Genomic DNA, 14,851 nt, shown 5'->3' with positions numbered 1-14,851 from the left:
AACTGTGTTCCAAGTACCCACAGTGACAGAGAGGAGAGTGGGAACAGAGAGGGTGAATTGTATGTTTCAATTATAAATATTATCATGGGCAAGACAATTTATGTGAATACATAAGGTTTAACACAAAAATCCGCTTCATGAGTAATACATCTATGCTGGGTTAGCACTGCTCAGCTGGGAGTTGTAGTTCAGCAACTTCAGCTGACACTTCTCTAATTCACTAATTCTCTAGGTGTTACACATCTATGAAGGCCTGCTTTGTGTGGGAATTAAACACCAGAAACTTAAGGTCATGACACTATGTTCTAAATGAGAGAACTGCACATCGGAGGAGTTGTACTAAAGTGCAGTTTCTTTGTAATATGATATATTACAGGTACAACCCCAATACAACGTTACTCATATCAGGTCAGCCTTTAAACCCTGAGGATATAATGAGCCTAAGGCATTTAGCAAGAACATTTCTGCTTCCTCTCTTGTCAATATCACCTCCTCTTGGTAAGTGAAGTTGCCACAGGGTAGGATCAGCAAGTCTGATGGAACATTTACGTTAATTAATACTCAGTTTTCAGGCGACGTTTGATTTTACACAACATACACTTTGTCATAAGGTTCTTATTCTTAGTGTTGCATGTATAAGAAAATCCCGCTCAGATCTGGGATCTGGTGAGTAAATGTGTGCGGATGTACATGTTTTCCATCGGTTGCATGAATATAATATAGTCTTACCCATATATTTTCTATGGCAGTCATTTTGCACTGGGACACCAAATGTGTTACTTTGTGTTGAATAAACCAATTTAAATTCAATGAAAATGGTGAACCACAATTGTATTTGTGGAGGATATCATGAAGTTGTAAAAACAATATTTATGCTTGAGGACAGTTCTAAAATGTTGTAAAATGGGCCAGAACTCAACAAAGAGTTTATTTGCCACTATAGTTACCTCTTGATCATATAATTACAAAATTAGTCAAAAAATAACTCTTGGCTGCAAAAGTTACAGTTCATTTGTGAGTAAAATTCCCTGCTATGTCACATTTGGTTTCAAGTATAAGTTTCATGAAACCATTCTCAAATTGCCCCTGTTTTTTTGTTTTTTTTTTAAAAAATCCATTCTCACAAATAAAGATTTTATTTTCCTGCGTCTGTAAGGTTTATTTTATTAGCTAACTTTCATTTATGGAAATGCATAAACCTTTTTTTTGTTTGGGTCACCAAATAAACCAAAGTAATGAGAAATTCTCATACCCTAAATTATTTGTTATCCTTTGTGATAATGAATAATCTGACATTGTTTGATTGTTGGTAATAAATATATACGTAAACGTAAAAACAACTGTAAATACCTCTTTTTTCGCCACAAGAAAACGCCACAGCAAATCGCAAAACGAAACAAATTAAAAAAAAATCACATTTTGATGTTGTATTTTGTTATATGCTGTTGTGTTGTGAGATTTAATGTGTGTTCTGCAAACTACTTGTCATTGTGGTTTTTTGCTTTGATATGTTTTATTGTGGAATGGGCTGTCATTAGACATCAGACAGTCTCCGTCACCGTCTGTTTTTCAATATCACTTTAAAATGTGAGATGTTGTTTTTGCATGTACTAAATGTCTTTAATATCTGTTACTTATTTGTTATTTTACAGTTATTTATGTTTATGTTCCTTCAGGCATGCTGCTCCCCACAGTGTGAAGTTCCCAATTACATTTTGAAGTCCAAAATGACATTGTGAATTTTTTCTTAACACGGATCAAAGATGCCCTTCATTCTCAGCCCTATTCTATTCTCCTACTGTTTTATTTTGTTTATTTATTATAATATAAAGTATAATACTCACATGACCCCAGTCTGCTGCTGACAGAAGTAAAGCTGCGACAAATATGAGCCTCATTGCTCCTGAAGAACCTGCAAAAAAGATTATTTTTGATAAATGTATTGGAGACTCTATTCCTAATCTGCTCTATTTATCCACTCCCCTGCTCTGTGCGACAGTATATGTGGCCTACACTTATACGAACCATGTAGTAAATACTCAGCCACACCCTTCTCAAACATCTTAGTATAATAATAATAAAATAAATAAATAAATAAACGGGAAAGATCATTATTGAAGAGTTGCTGATATATTTGAGTAATTTATGCTGAGTATCCTGCAACATCCTAAATCAAGAGGAAGCAGACAGGAAAGCATTATTCACGGGTGTTGCCTGTTCCCTGCTTAAGCCACCTGATTTGTCATCATAAGTCCAGGTATTTCTTTATGTGTTGCATCTGTTAAACAATTTGCTGTAACAAATGGACATACAATCAAATATAAGACCAACCTTTAAAGTAATCCTGTTTAATAAGAAATGTTTTACACAATTGTATATTATACCTCATATGTGATATTTAACTGATGCTACTCTGTATATCATGTGTATCCAGGTGTGGTTTCAGGCTCTGAAAAGTAACCACACCTTGAAAAGTGGAGGGAAACGATTTCTTAATAATTGCCATTTCCCAACACTGTTGACGTAAATGACAGGACATCTGCTCCTGTATCTGTATAAAAGACAAGCTCCACGTCCCTAACATCACAACAGCAATCCAACTTGACCATCTCTGCGATTGTCTACTGAAATTGCAAAGACCTGAAGGTAATGACATTCTTATTATTGTTATCATTATTTAATATTCTGCCTTCCCTATGTGGCTTGGTTGGAATCTTGTTTTGGACTCAGTGTTGAGCTGAGCAGGTCCTACAGTATTTCTTGGTTTTTAACAGGTGTGATCACTGAAACCATGCTGAAGTTAGTGCTTGTGCTTGGATGCCTCCTGAGCCTCACTCTGGCTCAACCTGTAAGTCAATCTCTCTTGCATTCGATATCACTTATCTTTGCACTTGAATATCAAAACTCTTATTGTGATGAAACTGAAACTATATAACCTGCAACCTTTGGATTTGTACAGAGAGACATGGCTCGCAAACGTGTTGCCCGCTCAAGTTCTGAGTCTGACTCAGCATCAGGCTCCGACGAGGTGAGTGGCCTCTTAGTACTGTACATTCAACATTAAACCAGCTGCCTGTTTCTGTAGAAGTCCTTGGAAAACCCTCTGTTGTACAACTGACTCTGAATGTTTCTGTTTTTCTTGAAGCGAACTACTAGTACTAGTACTAGTTCTGTTTCACAACTGCTTGAGCTGCTGAAACTCTTACTTTCTACCACAACAACTACAACTGCAGCCACTACTACTACTACTACAACTAAAGCTCCTGCCACCACTGCTGCTGCAACTACCAAGTAGAATCTGAAACTGAAGCAGAGATCAACATGAGCGATGTGCATGTTTGAGATCTGTGCTGTTTTTGTTTGTCTCAACCACACTCAACATTTCAGTTCAAGTAAATGTGGATCAAAATCAGCAGTTTCCCTTGTGATATCTGCTTAATAAACTTCACAATTTGAAAAAGTTGTTGGCTCAATATGTTTCTTTTTCTCTGCTCATTTGGAATGTTAAAATATTTTAAGTGGATACAAAATAGCTGTATGTATCATAGTTAACCCTTAGTGCTCACGTGGCACAGATCTGTAATTATTCCAGAGCCTGGGGGCGGCACCTGAAAGGTCTGTTAATATCTAGACCTGGAATCATCAAGCATAAGCTGGTTGGATGACCGTAAATCTCTCCCGTGCTTGCGAACAGTTAAAATGTCTGTTTAATAGGCTACGGCGAGAACATTAAGGGCTTTAAAAACAAAAATTAAAAAGTTTAAATACAATTCTAAAAAAACGTACAGGTGGTCAGTGGAGAAAATAAAGTATTGGAGTGATGTGCTCTCATTTAGTTTGAGGAGCAGCCACATTTTGCAATAACTGGAGGCGGCTCAAAGGAAACTGAGTGACACCAACATGAAGGGCATTACAATAGTCCAGTCTAGAACTAATAAATGTGTGTATGGCTACCTCTAGGTTGTGGCGAGTTAAAAATGGTTTTGCTTTCTCTAGTATACACAAATGATAAATACCTGTCTCGACATATTTGTTAAAATTTAGATTTCAGTCAAAGACAACACCAAGGTTTCTAATAGTTGAGCTGACCTGTGGAGACAGGGCACCCCCGCTCGCTGCTCCAGGATCACCAAAAGCAACTCTGTCTTTGTCTCATTTAAATGAAGAAAATTGTCTCAGCCACTACTTGATGTCAGAAATGCACTTAAGTAAAATGCTTTGTGAGATACTATGGTTGGACTGCAAAGGTAAATAAATCTGAACATCATCAGCATAACAATGAAACAACAAGTTATGTGTGGATATAATTGAACCGAGTGGAAGTAAGTAGACAGAAAAGAGAATAGGGCCAATTGCTTGTTTTCACAACAATAAAATGTTCTAAACAAAAAACAATGTTTCAGAATGTCACTTTCGCACACAAAACCAAAACAATAAAAACCCCAAATCAATTACATGAGTGTCATTCATGAATAAAGTTTGAAGAAACATCAGATACGATCTCCTCCAAGATGAAAATAAACTGTGTTCCAAGTACCCACAGTGAGAGAGAGGAGAGTGGGAACCGAGAGGGTGAATTGTATGTTTCAATCATAAATATTATCATGGGCAAGACAATTTATGTGAATACATAAGGTTTAACACAAAAATCTGCTTCATGAGTAATACATCTATGCTGGGTTAGCACTGCTCAGCTGGGAGTTGTAGTTCAGCAACTTCAGCTGACACTTCTCTAATTCACTAATTCTCTAGGTGTTACACATCTATGAAGACCTGCTTTGTGTGGGAATTAAACACCAGAAACTTAAGGTCATGACACTATGTTCTAAATGAGAGAACTGCACAAACATCAGAGGAGTTGTACTAAAGTGCAGTTTCTTTGTAATATGATATATTACAGGTACAACCCCAATACAACGTTACTCATATCAGGTCAGCCTTTAAACCCTGAGGATATAATGAGCCTAAGGCATGTAGCAAGAACAGTTCTGCTTCCTCTCTTGTCAATATCACCTCCTCTTGGTAACTGAAGTTGCCACAGGGTAGGATCAGCAAGTCTGATGGAACATTTATGTTAATTAAGACGTTTGATTTTACACAACATACACTTTGTCACAAGGTTCTTATTCTTAGTGTTGCATGTATAAGAAAATCCCACTCAGATCTGGGATGTGGTGAGTAAATGTGTGCGGATGTACATGTTTTCCATCGGTTGCATGAATATAATATAGTCTTACCCATACATTTTCTATGGCAGTCATTTTGCACTGGGACACCAAATGTGTTACTTTGTGTTGAATAAACCAATTTAAATTCAATGAAAATGGTGAACCACAATTGTATTTGTGGAGGATATCATGAAGTTGTAAGAACAATATTTATGCTTGAGGACAGTTGTAAAATGTTGTAAAATGGGCCAGAACTCAACAATGAGTTTATTTGCCACTATAGTTACCTCTTGATCATATAATTACAAAATTAGTCAAAAAATAACTCTTGGCTGCACAAGTTACAGTTCATTTGTGAGTAAAATTCCCTGCTATGTCGCATTTGGTTTCAAGTATAAGTTTCATGAAACCATTCTCAAATTGCCACTGTTTTTTTAGAAAAATCCTTTCTCACAAATCTAGATTTTATTTTCCTGCGTCTGTAAGGTTTATTTTATTAGCTAACTTTCATTTATGGAAATGCTTACACCTTTTTTTTTGTTTGGGTCACCAAATAAACCAAAGTAATGAGAAATTCTCATACCCTAAATTATTTGTTATCCTTTGTGATAATGAATAATCTGACATTGTTTGATTATTGGTAATAAATGTATAATTAAAAACAACTGTAAATACCTCTTTTTTCGCCACAAGAAAACGCCACAGCAAATCGCAAAATGAAACAAATTTAAAAAAAATCACATTTGTTGTTGTGTTTTGTTATATGCTGCTGTGTTGTGTTTTCTGCAAACCATGTGTCATTGTGGTTTTTTGCTTTAAAATGTTTTACTGTGGAATGGGCTGTCATTAGACATCAGACAGTCTCCGTCACCGTCTGTTTTTCAATATCACTTTAAAATGTGAGATGTTGTTTTTGCATGTACTAAATGTCTTTAATATCTGTTACTTATTTGTTATTTTACAGTTATTTATGTTTATGTTCCTTCAGGCATGCTGCTCCCCACAGTGTGAAGTTCCCAATTACATTTTGAAGTCCAAAATGACATTGTGAATTTTTTCTTAACACGGATCAAAGATGCCCTTCATTCTCAGCCCTATTCTATTCTCCTACTGTTTTATTTTGTTTATTTATTATAATATAAAGTATAATACTCACATGACCCCAGTCTGCTGCTGACAGAAGTAAAGCTGCGACAAATATGAGCCTCATTGCTCCTGAAGAACCTGCAAAAAAGATTATTTTTGATAAATGTATTGGAGACTCTATTACTAATCTGCTTTATTTATCCACTCCCCTGCTCTGTGCGACAGTATATGTCGCCTTCACTGATACGAACCAAGTAGCAAATACTCAGCCACACCCTTCTCAAACATCTCAGTATAATAATAATAAAATAAATAAATAAACTGGAAAGATCATTATTGAAGAGTTGCTGATATATTTGAGTAATTTATGCTGAGTATCCTCCAACATCCTAAATCAAGAGGAAGCAGACAGGAAAGCATTATTCACGGGTGTTGCCTGTTCCCTGCTTAAGCCACCTGATTTGTCATCATAAGTCCAGGTATTTCTTTATGTGTTGCATCTGTTAAACAATTTGCCATATAAATGGGCATACAATCAAATATAAGACCAACCTTTAAAGTAATCCCGTATAATAAGAAATGTTTTACACAATTGTATATTATACCTCATATGTGATATTTAACTGATCCTACTCTGTATATCATGTCTATCCAGGTGTGGTTTCAGGCTCTGAAAAGAAACCACACCTTGAAAAGTGGAGGGAAACGATTTCTTAAAAATTGCCATTTCCCAACACTGTTGACGTAAATGACAGGACATCTGCTCCTGTATCTGTATAAAAGACAAGCTCCACGTCCCTAACATCACAACAGCAATCCAACTTGACCATCTCTGTGATTGTCTATTGAAATTGCAAAGACCTGAAGGTAATGACATTCTTATTATTGTTTTCATTATTTAATATTCTGCCTTCCCTATGTGGCTTGGTTGGAATCTTGTTTTGGACTCAGTGTTGAGCTGAGCAGGTCCTACAGTATTTCTTGGTTTTTAACAGGTGTGATCACTGAAACCATGCTGAAGTTAGTGCTTGTGCTTGGATGCCTCCTGAGCCTCACTCTGGCTCAACCTGTAAGTCAATCTCTCTTGCATTCGATATCACTTATCTTTGCACTTGAATATCAAAACTCTTATTGTGATGAAACTGAAACTATATAACCTGCAACTTTTGGATTTGTACAGAGAGACATGGCTCGCAAACGTGTTGCCCGCTCAAGTTCTGAGTCTGACTCAGCATCAGGCTCCGACGAGGTGAGTGGCCTCTTAGTACTGTACATTCAACATTAAACCAGCTGCCTGTTTCTGTAGAAGTCCTTGGAAAACCCTCTGTTGTACAACTGACTCTGAATGTTTCTGTTTTTCTTGAAGCGAACTACTAGTACTAGTACTAGTTCTGTTTCACAACTGCTTGAGCTGCTGAAACTCTTACTTTCTACCACAACAACTACAACTGCAGCCACTACTACTACTACTACAACTAAAGCTCCTGCCACCACTGCTGCTGCAACTACCAAGTAGAATCTGAAACTGAAGCAGAGATCAACATGAGAATGAAATCCAATCATGAGCAATGTGCATGTTTGAGATTTGTGCTGTTTTTGTTTGTCTGAACCACACTCAACATTTCAGTTCAACTAAATGTGTAGTTTCCCTTGTGACATCTGCTTAATAAATTTCACAATTTGAAAAACATGTTGGCTCAATATGTTTCTTTTTCTCTGCTCATTTGGAATATTATAATATTTTAAGAGGATACAAAAGAGCTGCATGTACCATAGTTAACCCTTAGTGCTTACCCTTATACTCTTAGTTGCCCTGAGGTCCAGCAACACGAGGGCAACAGGGCACTTTTTATCTAAAGACAGAGTGATGCCATTGTGCACTTTCAGCGAGGCAGACTCAGTGCTATGGTGAGACCTAAAACCAGACTGAAGTTTCTCCAGAACAGAGTTTCTTTTCTAAAAATGACTATAACAGAGTAAAAATGACTTTATCTAAAACCTTTGATAAGAATGACAAGTGTGAATTCAATAAAACTAACCACAAGCAAAAGCCCAGACCCTACAATATTAAAAACCTTTTTGTAAAATACCAGCGGGGACAACATCCAGTGGGCAATTTGTGGGCTCCAGAGATTTTACTGTGCCAGTGAGGGAGGAGCAAAAAAAACAGCTCAAACTTCTTAAACACAGCAGAATGAGCAGGAGCAGCAGACTACTCCTTATTACTGATTTTATTGATAATCTGTCTTACAAAATCCACTTTTTCAATGAAGAAGTGAAGAAAATTCTCACACGTTAACATGGAGACATTGGGTGCAACAGAAGTATGTGGACTAACAAAAGAATCAATAGTTTTAAATAACACTCTAGGACAGTGACTGCTGCTAGGTATATTTGACAAGTGTTGTGATTTTGCCTCCCTTACAGCCCTCTGGTAGTCAGCGAGGCAATCCCTAAGAATTTCCAGAGAAACATTTACAACTGTCATTGAAGACACAAGCAAGACCTCCACCTCAGCCAAATGTACACAGGGAGCTGAAGAATGAGCACCCGAGAGGGAGAAGTTCTGAGAAAGCGCCGTTATCACTTGGTTTGCAACAAGTTTCTGTCAGCAGAAGAAAATCCAAGGAGTAGGAGGTAAAAAGAAAGTTGTTGAAGACTTATATGTTGCCAAGTCAAAGTTATGATTAATTTTATGTTGCATTTTTTTTAAACTGGGAGTAGCGACACGCATGCAGAAGTCACAAAAAAGACCGTTCTTCTTTTATTTTTGTTCATGTAAAAATAAATAATTCATGTCATCAGATTGCCTGATGTAAGACACTATACTACACTCTTATGGCCTCTGTATATTGGCATGTTTCCACTAGCTCGACTTGCCTTGTCTCGCCTCGGCGCTGCATGGTTATTTTGTGTTTCCACTAGCGATAGTACTCAGCACTTTTTGTAGTACCTGCTCTGGCGAGGTTCCAAGCGAGCTGAGGCAATACTATGCGTGACATCACCAGACTGCCGTCCCAGGAAGAGATGTCCGACACAAGAATCAAGCCAGACAATGCTGAACTGTGGATCACTTAACAATCCTAAAAATGTGGGTTAATCTCCAACAATTACCAGGGAAATGTGTAAAATCTCAATATTTGACAGGGGTGTCTAGTGTTTAAAGGAGCTTATGCTTTAACATAGTAATGGAAAAAAGCAGCCGAAATGTTCTGTGTTCTAAGAGTAATAATAATAATTTGCTAAATGTTTACTATTTATAAATGCTGAATATTTTTTTGCTTCATAGATTATTAATTAAACAACATGTAATGGCTGTCATCACCTTCAGTGTGTCCTAATACTTGTGGGTTTGAGTCTTTTGAAGAATGTGGTCAGAACGGGTCATAACCTAGCCTATTGGATGATTGGGGATGAAAAAAAAAACCCCTCATATTATTAATAATATACAATTTCATATATTTAACCTAATATGTGGCTGATAATAAAATCATATCTTATTATAACACACACACGCACACGCACACACAATATGAAGTATAATACTCACATGACCCCAATCGGTGTATCATGTGTATACAGGTGTGGTTTCAGGCTCTTTCAGTAACCACACCTTGCAAAGTGGAGGGAAACAATTTCTTAATAATTGCAATTTCCCAACATTGTTGACGTTAATTACATGACATTTGATTCTGTATCTGTATAAAAGACAAGCTCCACATCCCCAAAATCACAACAGCAATCCAACTTGACCATCTCTGTGATTGTCTACTGAATTTGCAAAGACCTGAAGGTAATGACATTCTTATTATTGTTATCATTATTTCATTATTTAATATTCTGCCTTCCCTGTGTGGCTTGGTCGGAATTTTGTTTTTGGACACAGTTTTGAGCTGAGCAGGTCCTACAGTATTTCTTGGTTTTTAACAGGTGTGATCACTGAAACCATGCTGAAGTTAGTGCTTGTGCTTGGATGCCTCCTGAGCCTCACTCTGGCTCAACCTGTAAGTCAATCTCTCTTGCATTCGATATCACTTATCTTTGCACTTGAATATCACAACTCTTATTGTGATGAAACTGAAACTATATAACCTGCAACTTTTGGATTTGAACAGAGAGACATGGCTCGCAAACGTGTTGCCCGCTCAAGTTCCGAGTCTAACTCATCATCAGACTCCGACGAAGTGAGTGGCCTCTTAGTACAGTACATTCAACATTAAACCAGCTGGCTGTTTCTATAGAAGTCCTTGGAAAACACTGACTACGAATGTTTCTCTTTTTCTTGAAGAAAACCAGTCCTGCTTCAAGTGATCTGGCAAGACTGCGTGAGCTGCTGCAACTCTTAAAGGCTCTCAAAAAGACAACTACAACTGCAGCCACTACTACTACTACTACTACTACAACTAAAGCTCCTGCCACCACTGCTGTTCCTGCCACCACTGCTGCTGCAACTACCAAGTAGAATCTGAAATTGAAGCAGAGATCAACATGAAAATAAAATCCATCCATGTGCATGTTTGAGATCTGTACTGTTTTTCTCAAGTAAATGTGGATCATAATCAGCAGTTTCCCTTGTGATATCTGCTTAATAAACTTCATAATTTGAAAAAGATGTTGGCTCAATATGTTTCTGTTTCTCTGCTCATTTGGAATGTTTATAAATATTTTGTCTGATCTGTACCACTGGCCCACACTTGGTGAATTTCAGTGGAAATAATACACAAGTCCTTATAGGGACATCCTGCTGCTGGGGGGGCGGGGGTGTTTATAGGTCATATCTTCAGGCTTTACACAATTTTCCATGATTTTATGTGTTGCTGAGTAAAAGTTATGTTTTATTTTATATTGCACTTTTTTTTTTAAACCGGGAATAGCCATACTTTCATAATAATAGACTGGCGAAAATGAGCTAAGCAAACTTTTATATGTGATGTATTTACTAATTTCATGAATTCAATCTGATTTAAAAATATTTTAGTGCTTTTCGCTCAGGTGTGTTTATTATAGTTGGTGAACATGTACAAATAAATAAATCAGATTGCCTGATGTAAGACACTATGTTGCACATTCGCCTCTGTTTTAACAGAGTAATGGAAACAAACACAGCCTAAATGCTCTGTGTACTAAGGGTTAAAGATAATTTGCTAAAATGTTTACTATTTATAAATGCTGAATATTGTTTTGCTTCATAGATTATTAATTAACAACATATAACGGTTGTCATCACCTTCATGTGTCATAATACTTCTGGGTTTGACTCTTTTGAAGAATGTGGTCAACGGGACACAACCTGGCACTCAGCGCACTTTGATTGCTGATTTGACAATTGGGGATAAAACAAATGTCTTTCATATTTTGATAATGAAATGATATCTTATATAACACACACACACACACACTTTGTAATTAAATTGTGGAATTTCTTAACTGCGCTGTGCTTTTGTGGGGAAATCATTTCTTTAACGGTCCCTGAGGCAAATAAACAAACCAAATGCTTGGACACGCTCAGTTATTATGAAATACAGTGTAAAAATTATCTCACTTATGTCTTAAGTCTTTAGCACTTTGTTTTTCATATGAATTACATGCACTACTCTGCTCTAGGCGTTCCACGCTCCCGGTGCAGTGCCATTTCTACAACGTTTGTGTTTTCCTTCTTGTAAAACACATTGTCCCTCTACCTGTTACCCCTTCCGGAATATGAGACAAGCACCTGATTCATTTGGGAAAATCTAGATTTAGGACAATGAACACCACTGTCTAGTGTGAGTAGTGTTTGGACATGATCAGTAAAGCATTGTGCGAATAATGATTACTTAAGGATCACCAGGTGAAGTGCATGAGGGAATTAGGGGAGATGTGTCAAGACAGATGAAGAAACAACACGACAGGAAGACATGAACGTTTACCAAAATAAAAGGTGAAAATCAAACCCAACACCAAAAGTGACATAAACTTAACATGACTTTAAGCATAAACTAACACAAAAACTGACTAGGCAAGACAAAAACACTAACAGATCTGGCACCTCATGACATGGCAACCAATATTGTGTGTTTTTTTAATGATATAACTAAGCGGTAGCATGTGTATGGAGAAGAGCAAGAGTGTTGATAAAAAAAATAAAAGGCAGTTTTGAGATTGGCCTGAAGTGTTTGAGGATGTCAGGGTCTAATGTGGATTTTACTGAAGAAGTTCTGGATGACAGATTAAATATTATTTCTGATACTTAAGATTTCTGTTTCTAAGAGAAAAATAATTTAAACTGGTTGCATTTGTCAGCAGATGATTCAAGAACAGTAGGAAGGCAACTTGAAGTGTGACCATCGAAATAAAATCGAATTTTCCAGATTGGATCTGTGTTTGTGCAAAGGGTCATTCAAATATTTCTATTTTACCATCTTTAAATTCTGCAACATGTAAGGTTGATGATGTCTTTTCCATTTTTTTCAGCTCCACCGCATGATTGCTTAAGAGCTGCCAGTGTTTAGCCAGGGCTGTGGTCTGGTTTTGACTTTTCTCGCCCTAAGTGGAGCAACAGCGTTCAGGACTGAAATAAGATTCGAGTCTGACACAACCAGTAAACAATAGGTCGAACATCTGACCGACTTTCATCCATCTATCACATTTCACAATGCAATTTTAGGATGAGGAGAGAAACAAAACACCTTTGACAGCCGTTTGGATGACGGGATTCGCATTTTTTCTTTTTACCTAAGGTCAGGATGTCAGTGTTTTGTTTTTTTTATCTGTGGGGGAACACATTTTATATAGTGCCTAAATGATGAAGTTTGAGAAAACTTGAGATCATGAAAGTGCATGAACTGATAAAAAAATATACATGTGGAGGAAAAAATTGATTTATTGGCATCTCTCTAGAAGCAAGAGTGTATTGAATCGGTTTCTTGTTGACTTTATGTAAAAACAAACAGTGAACAGTAAGATGGACAGTGAGATGGATCGTGCTGAGGTTCTGTCTGTTTCGTATCTGCTGTACATGTTAATCATGATGCAAATTAGATCGAGCATGGCTCTTGTGGTTGCTGTGTTGTCCAAAAAAAAGACCGGGAGAGTTTTTAGGTCAAAGACGGGGAAAGAAATTTTGGTGCACGTGCAGAACGCCAAGTCCGACTAAGCGTACATGCAGGAGTAATCGGACTGTGAATCACATTATCCACTTATGTTAGTGACTAGCTCAATTTTATGTCGGACCAAAGTGTTTACATGACATTAAGAAAACTAAAAGAAAACCGAGTAGATTGGTTGGTTGATTGGTTGGTAGTAATGTTTATGCTGCTAGCCCAGGACCGTGTTAAATTGTTCCAGTCTGTCTCAAATAAACATGACATATTAGATATATTCATTTCTGACATGCACAAATATTTTGATGAGAAATTACTGATGACCTGGCACCACATTTATATCATGCAAATATGTTCACAAACCTTTCCTTACTTTTCAATTCAATTCTCCTGGAACATCTTATCAAATGCCTCAAACTTTTAAGCACTCACCAGCATATTTAGAAGTTTCAAAATGTTACATTCGTACAAGCTTACTTTTCTTCACATTCTATCAAGTTTTACTGCAATGTTTCATCTGTACTGAGTACATAGTTACTAGAAGTAATACATATTGCAACACTGGTTTCCTGTAGAACACAGTCAGTGTAGGAATAATAAAGAATTTACATGTGCACATGAATAATTAACCAACTATTATCTATTACAGTAACTAGTCAGCTCACACCTAGACAGGTTTTTCATTGTCTTCTGTGTCCCACACCTTATAATGTCACAAGTATAATAAAAGAAACAGCAGTAGTATTAGGAGACTCAATATAACTCATTGATACACTACCTGGTTAAATCTCTGAAGTACCCACATTTGTATTCCTAATTAATTAGACAGAAAGAAACGACCTCCATCTAATCTGACACCTAAATGTTGTATCTCTTGCAACAGTTGTGAGAGAATATGTATGTTTATCATCACCTGACAGAAAAGGGTTGATCGCTTCTCAAGTGTGGGTAAAGTTTTCCCCAAAAATTATAGAAAAATAAATCTTAGAAATCTTAAAAAGTACAATAACCTGATTGTATGAATATTTGTTTTGATGCAAACTGAAGGTTTCATTGTTTGTCCAACACACTTGGAAGGAAAGGGTTTTTCTTTCACAAAATCTAAAACAATGTTCAAGTTAATAAAATAACCAATTAAAATGTTGACTCATTCGAATTTAATTCAAGATGAACCCAATTGATGACATACAAAATAATGTATAAGGTAAAGTCCAGGTGCACCTCTAAATATTTATCTTGTTATTTCCTCTCCTCAGTGTGGAGGTGGAGCATTTTCCTAATCCCTGCAATTTCTTAACACTTGTATTTGCTAATGAGTTTAAATCCTCTCCTGTTACTGTATATAATAGGAGCTCACATTTATGAACAACTATCTTCTTCACCATCTGTGAGACACTCATATAAGGTTGTGAAGACTTTACGGTAACAGGAATAGTATTGTTTTCTTTTTTCTGTTTTCCTGATGCTTTGAACCAATGTGTTGATCATAGGTCATTTGTTTCTCAGGTATAAACA

General features: G+C 36.7%; 3 protein-coding genes across 3 annotated transcripts; all 3 read left to right on the top strand.

Moving 5' to 3' along the window:
- The first annotated feature begins 2,562 nt into the window (after positions 1-2,562).
- Positions 2,563-3,460, top strand: LOC122771436 (cell wall integrity and stress response component 2-like). The gene is made up of 4 exons (XM_044029009.1): positions 2,563-2,646; positions 2,775-2,848; positions 2,960-3,028; positions 3,146-3,460. Exons 2-4 carry the CDS (start codon positions 2,792-2,794, stop codon positions 3,293-3,295), a joined length of 276 nt encoding a protein of 91 aa, XP_043884944.1. The 5' UTR covers positions 2,563-2,646; positions 2,775-2,791; the 3' UTR covers positions 3,296-3,460.
- A 3,617-nt stretch (positions 3,461-7,077) lies between these two features.
- Positions 7,078-7,944, top strand: LOC122771437 (cell wall integrity and stress response component 2-like). Its single transcript, XM_044029010.1, has 4 exons — positions 7,078-7,121; positions 7,250-7,323; positions 7,435-7,503; positions 7,621-7,944. The coding sequence occupies exons 2-4, from the start codon at positions 7,267-7,269 to the stop codon at positions 7,768-7,770; spliced, it is 276 nt and encodes a 91-aa protein (XP_043884945.1). The 5' UTR covers positions 7,078-7,121; positions 7,250-7,266; the 3' UTR covers positions 7,771-7,944.
- A 2,033-nt stretch (positions 7,945-9,977) lies between these two features.
- Positions 9,978-10,864, top strand: LOC122771435 (threonine-rich protein-like). The gene is made up of 4 exons (XM_044029007.1): positions 9,978-10,047; positions 10,185-10,258; positions 10,370-10,438; positions 10,543-10,864. Exons 2-4 carry the CDS (start codon positions 10,202-10,204, stop codon positions 10,714-10,716), a joined length of 300 nt encoding a protein of 99 aa, XP_043884942.1. The 5' UTR covers positions 9,978-10,047; positions 10,185-10,201; the 3' UTR covers positions 10,717-10,864.
- Positions 10,865-14,851: the final 3,987 nt, after the last annotated feature.

The sequence above is a fragment of the Solea senegalensis genome, linkage group LG6, assembly GCF_019176455.1.
Source record: "Solea senegalensis isolate Sse05_10M linkage group LG6, IFAPA_SoseM_1, whole genome shotgun sequence".
NCBI lineage: Eukaryota > Metazoa > Chordata > Actinopteri > Pleuronectiformes > Soleidae > Solea > Solea senegalensis.
Note: the sequence above shows the minus strand (reverse complement) of the source record. Positions and strands in the feature narration are given on the sequence as shown.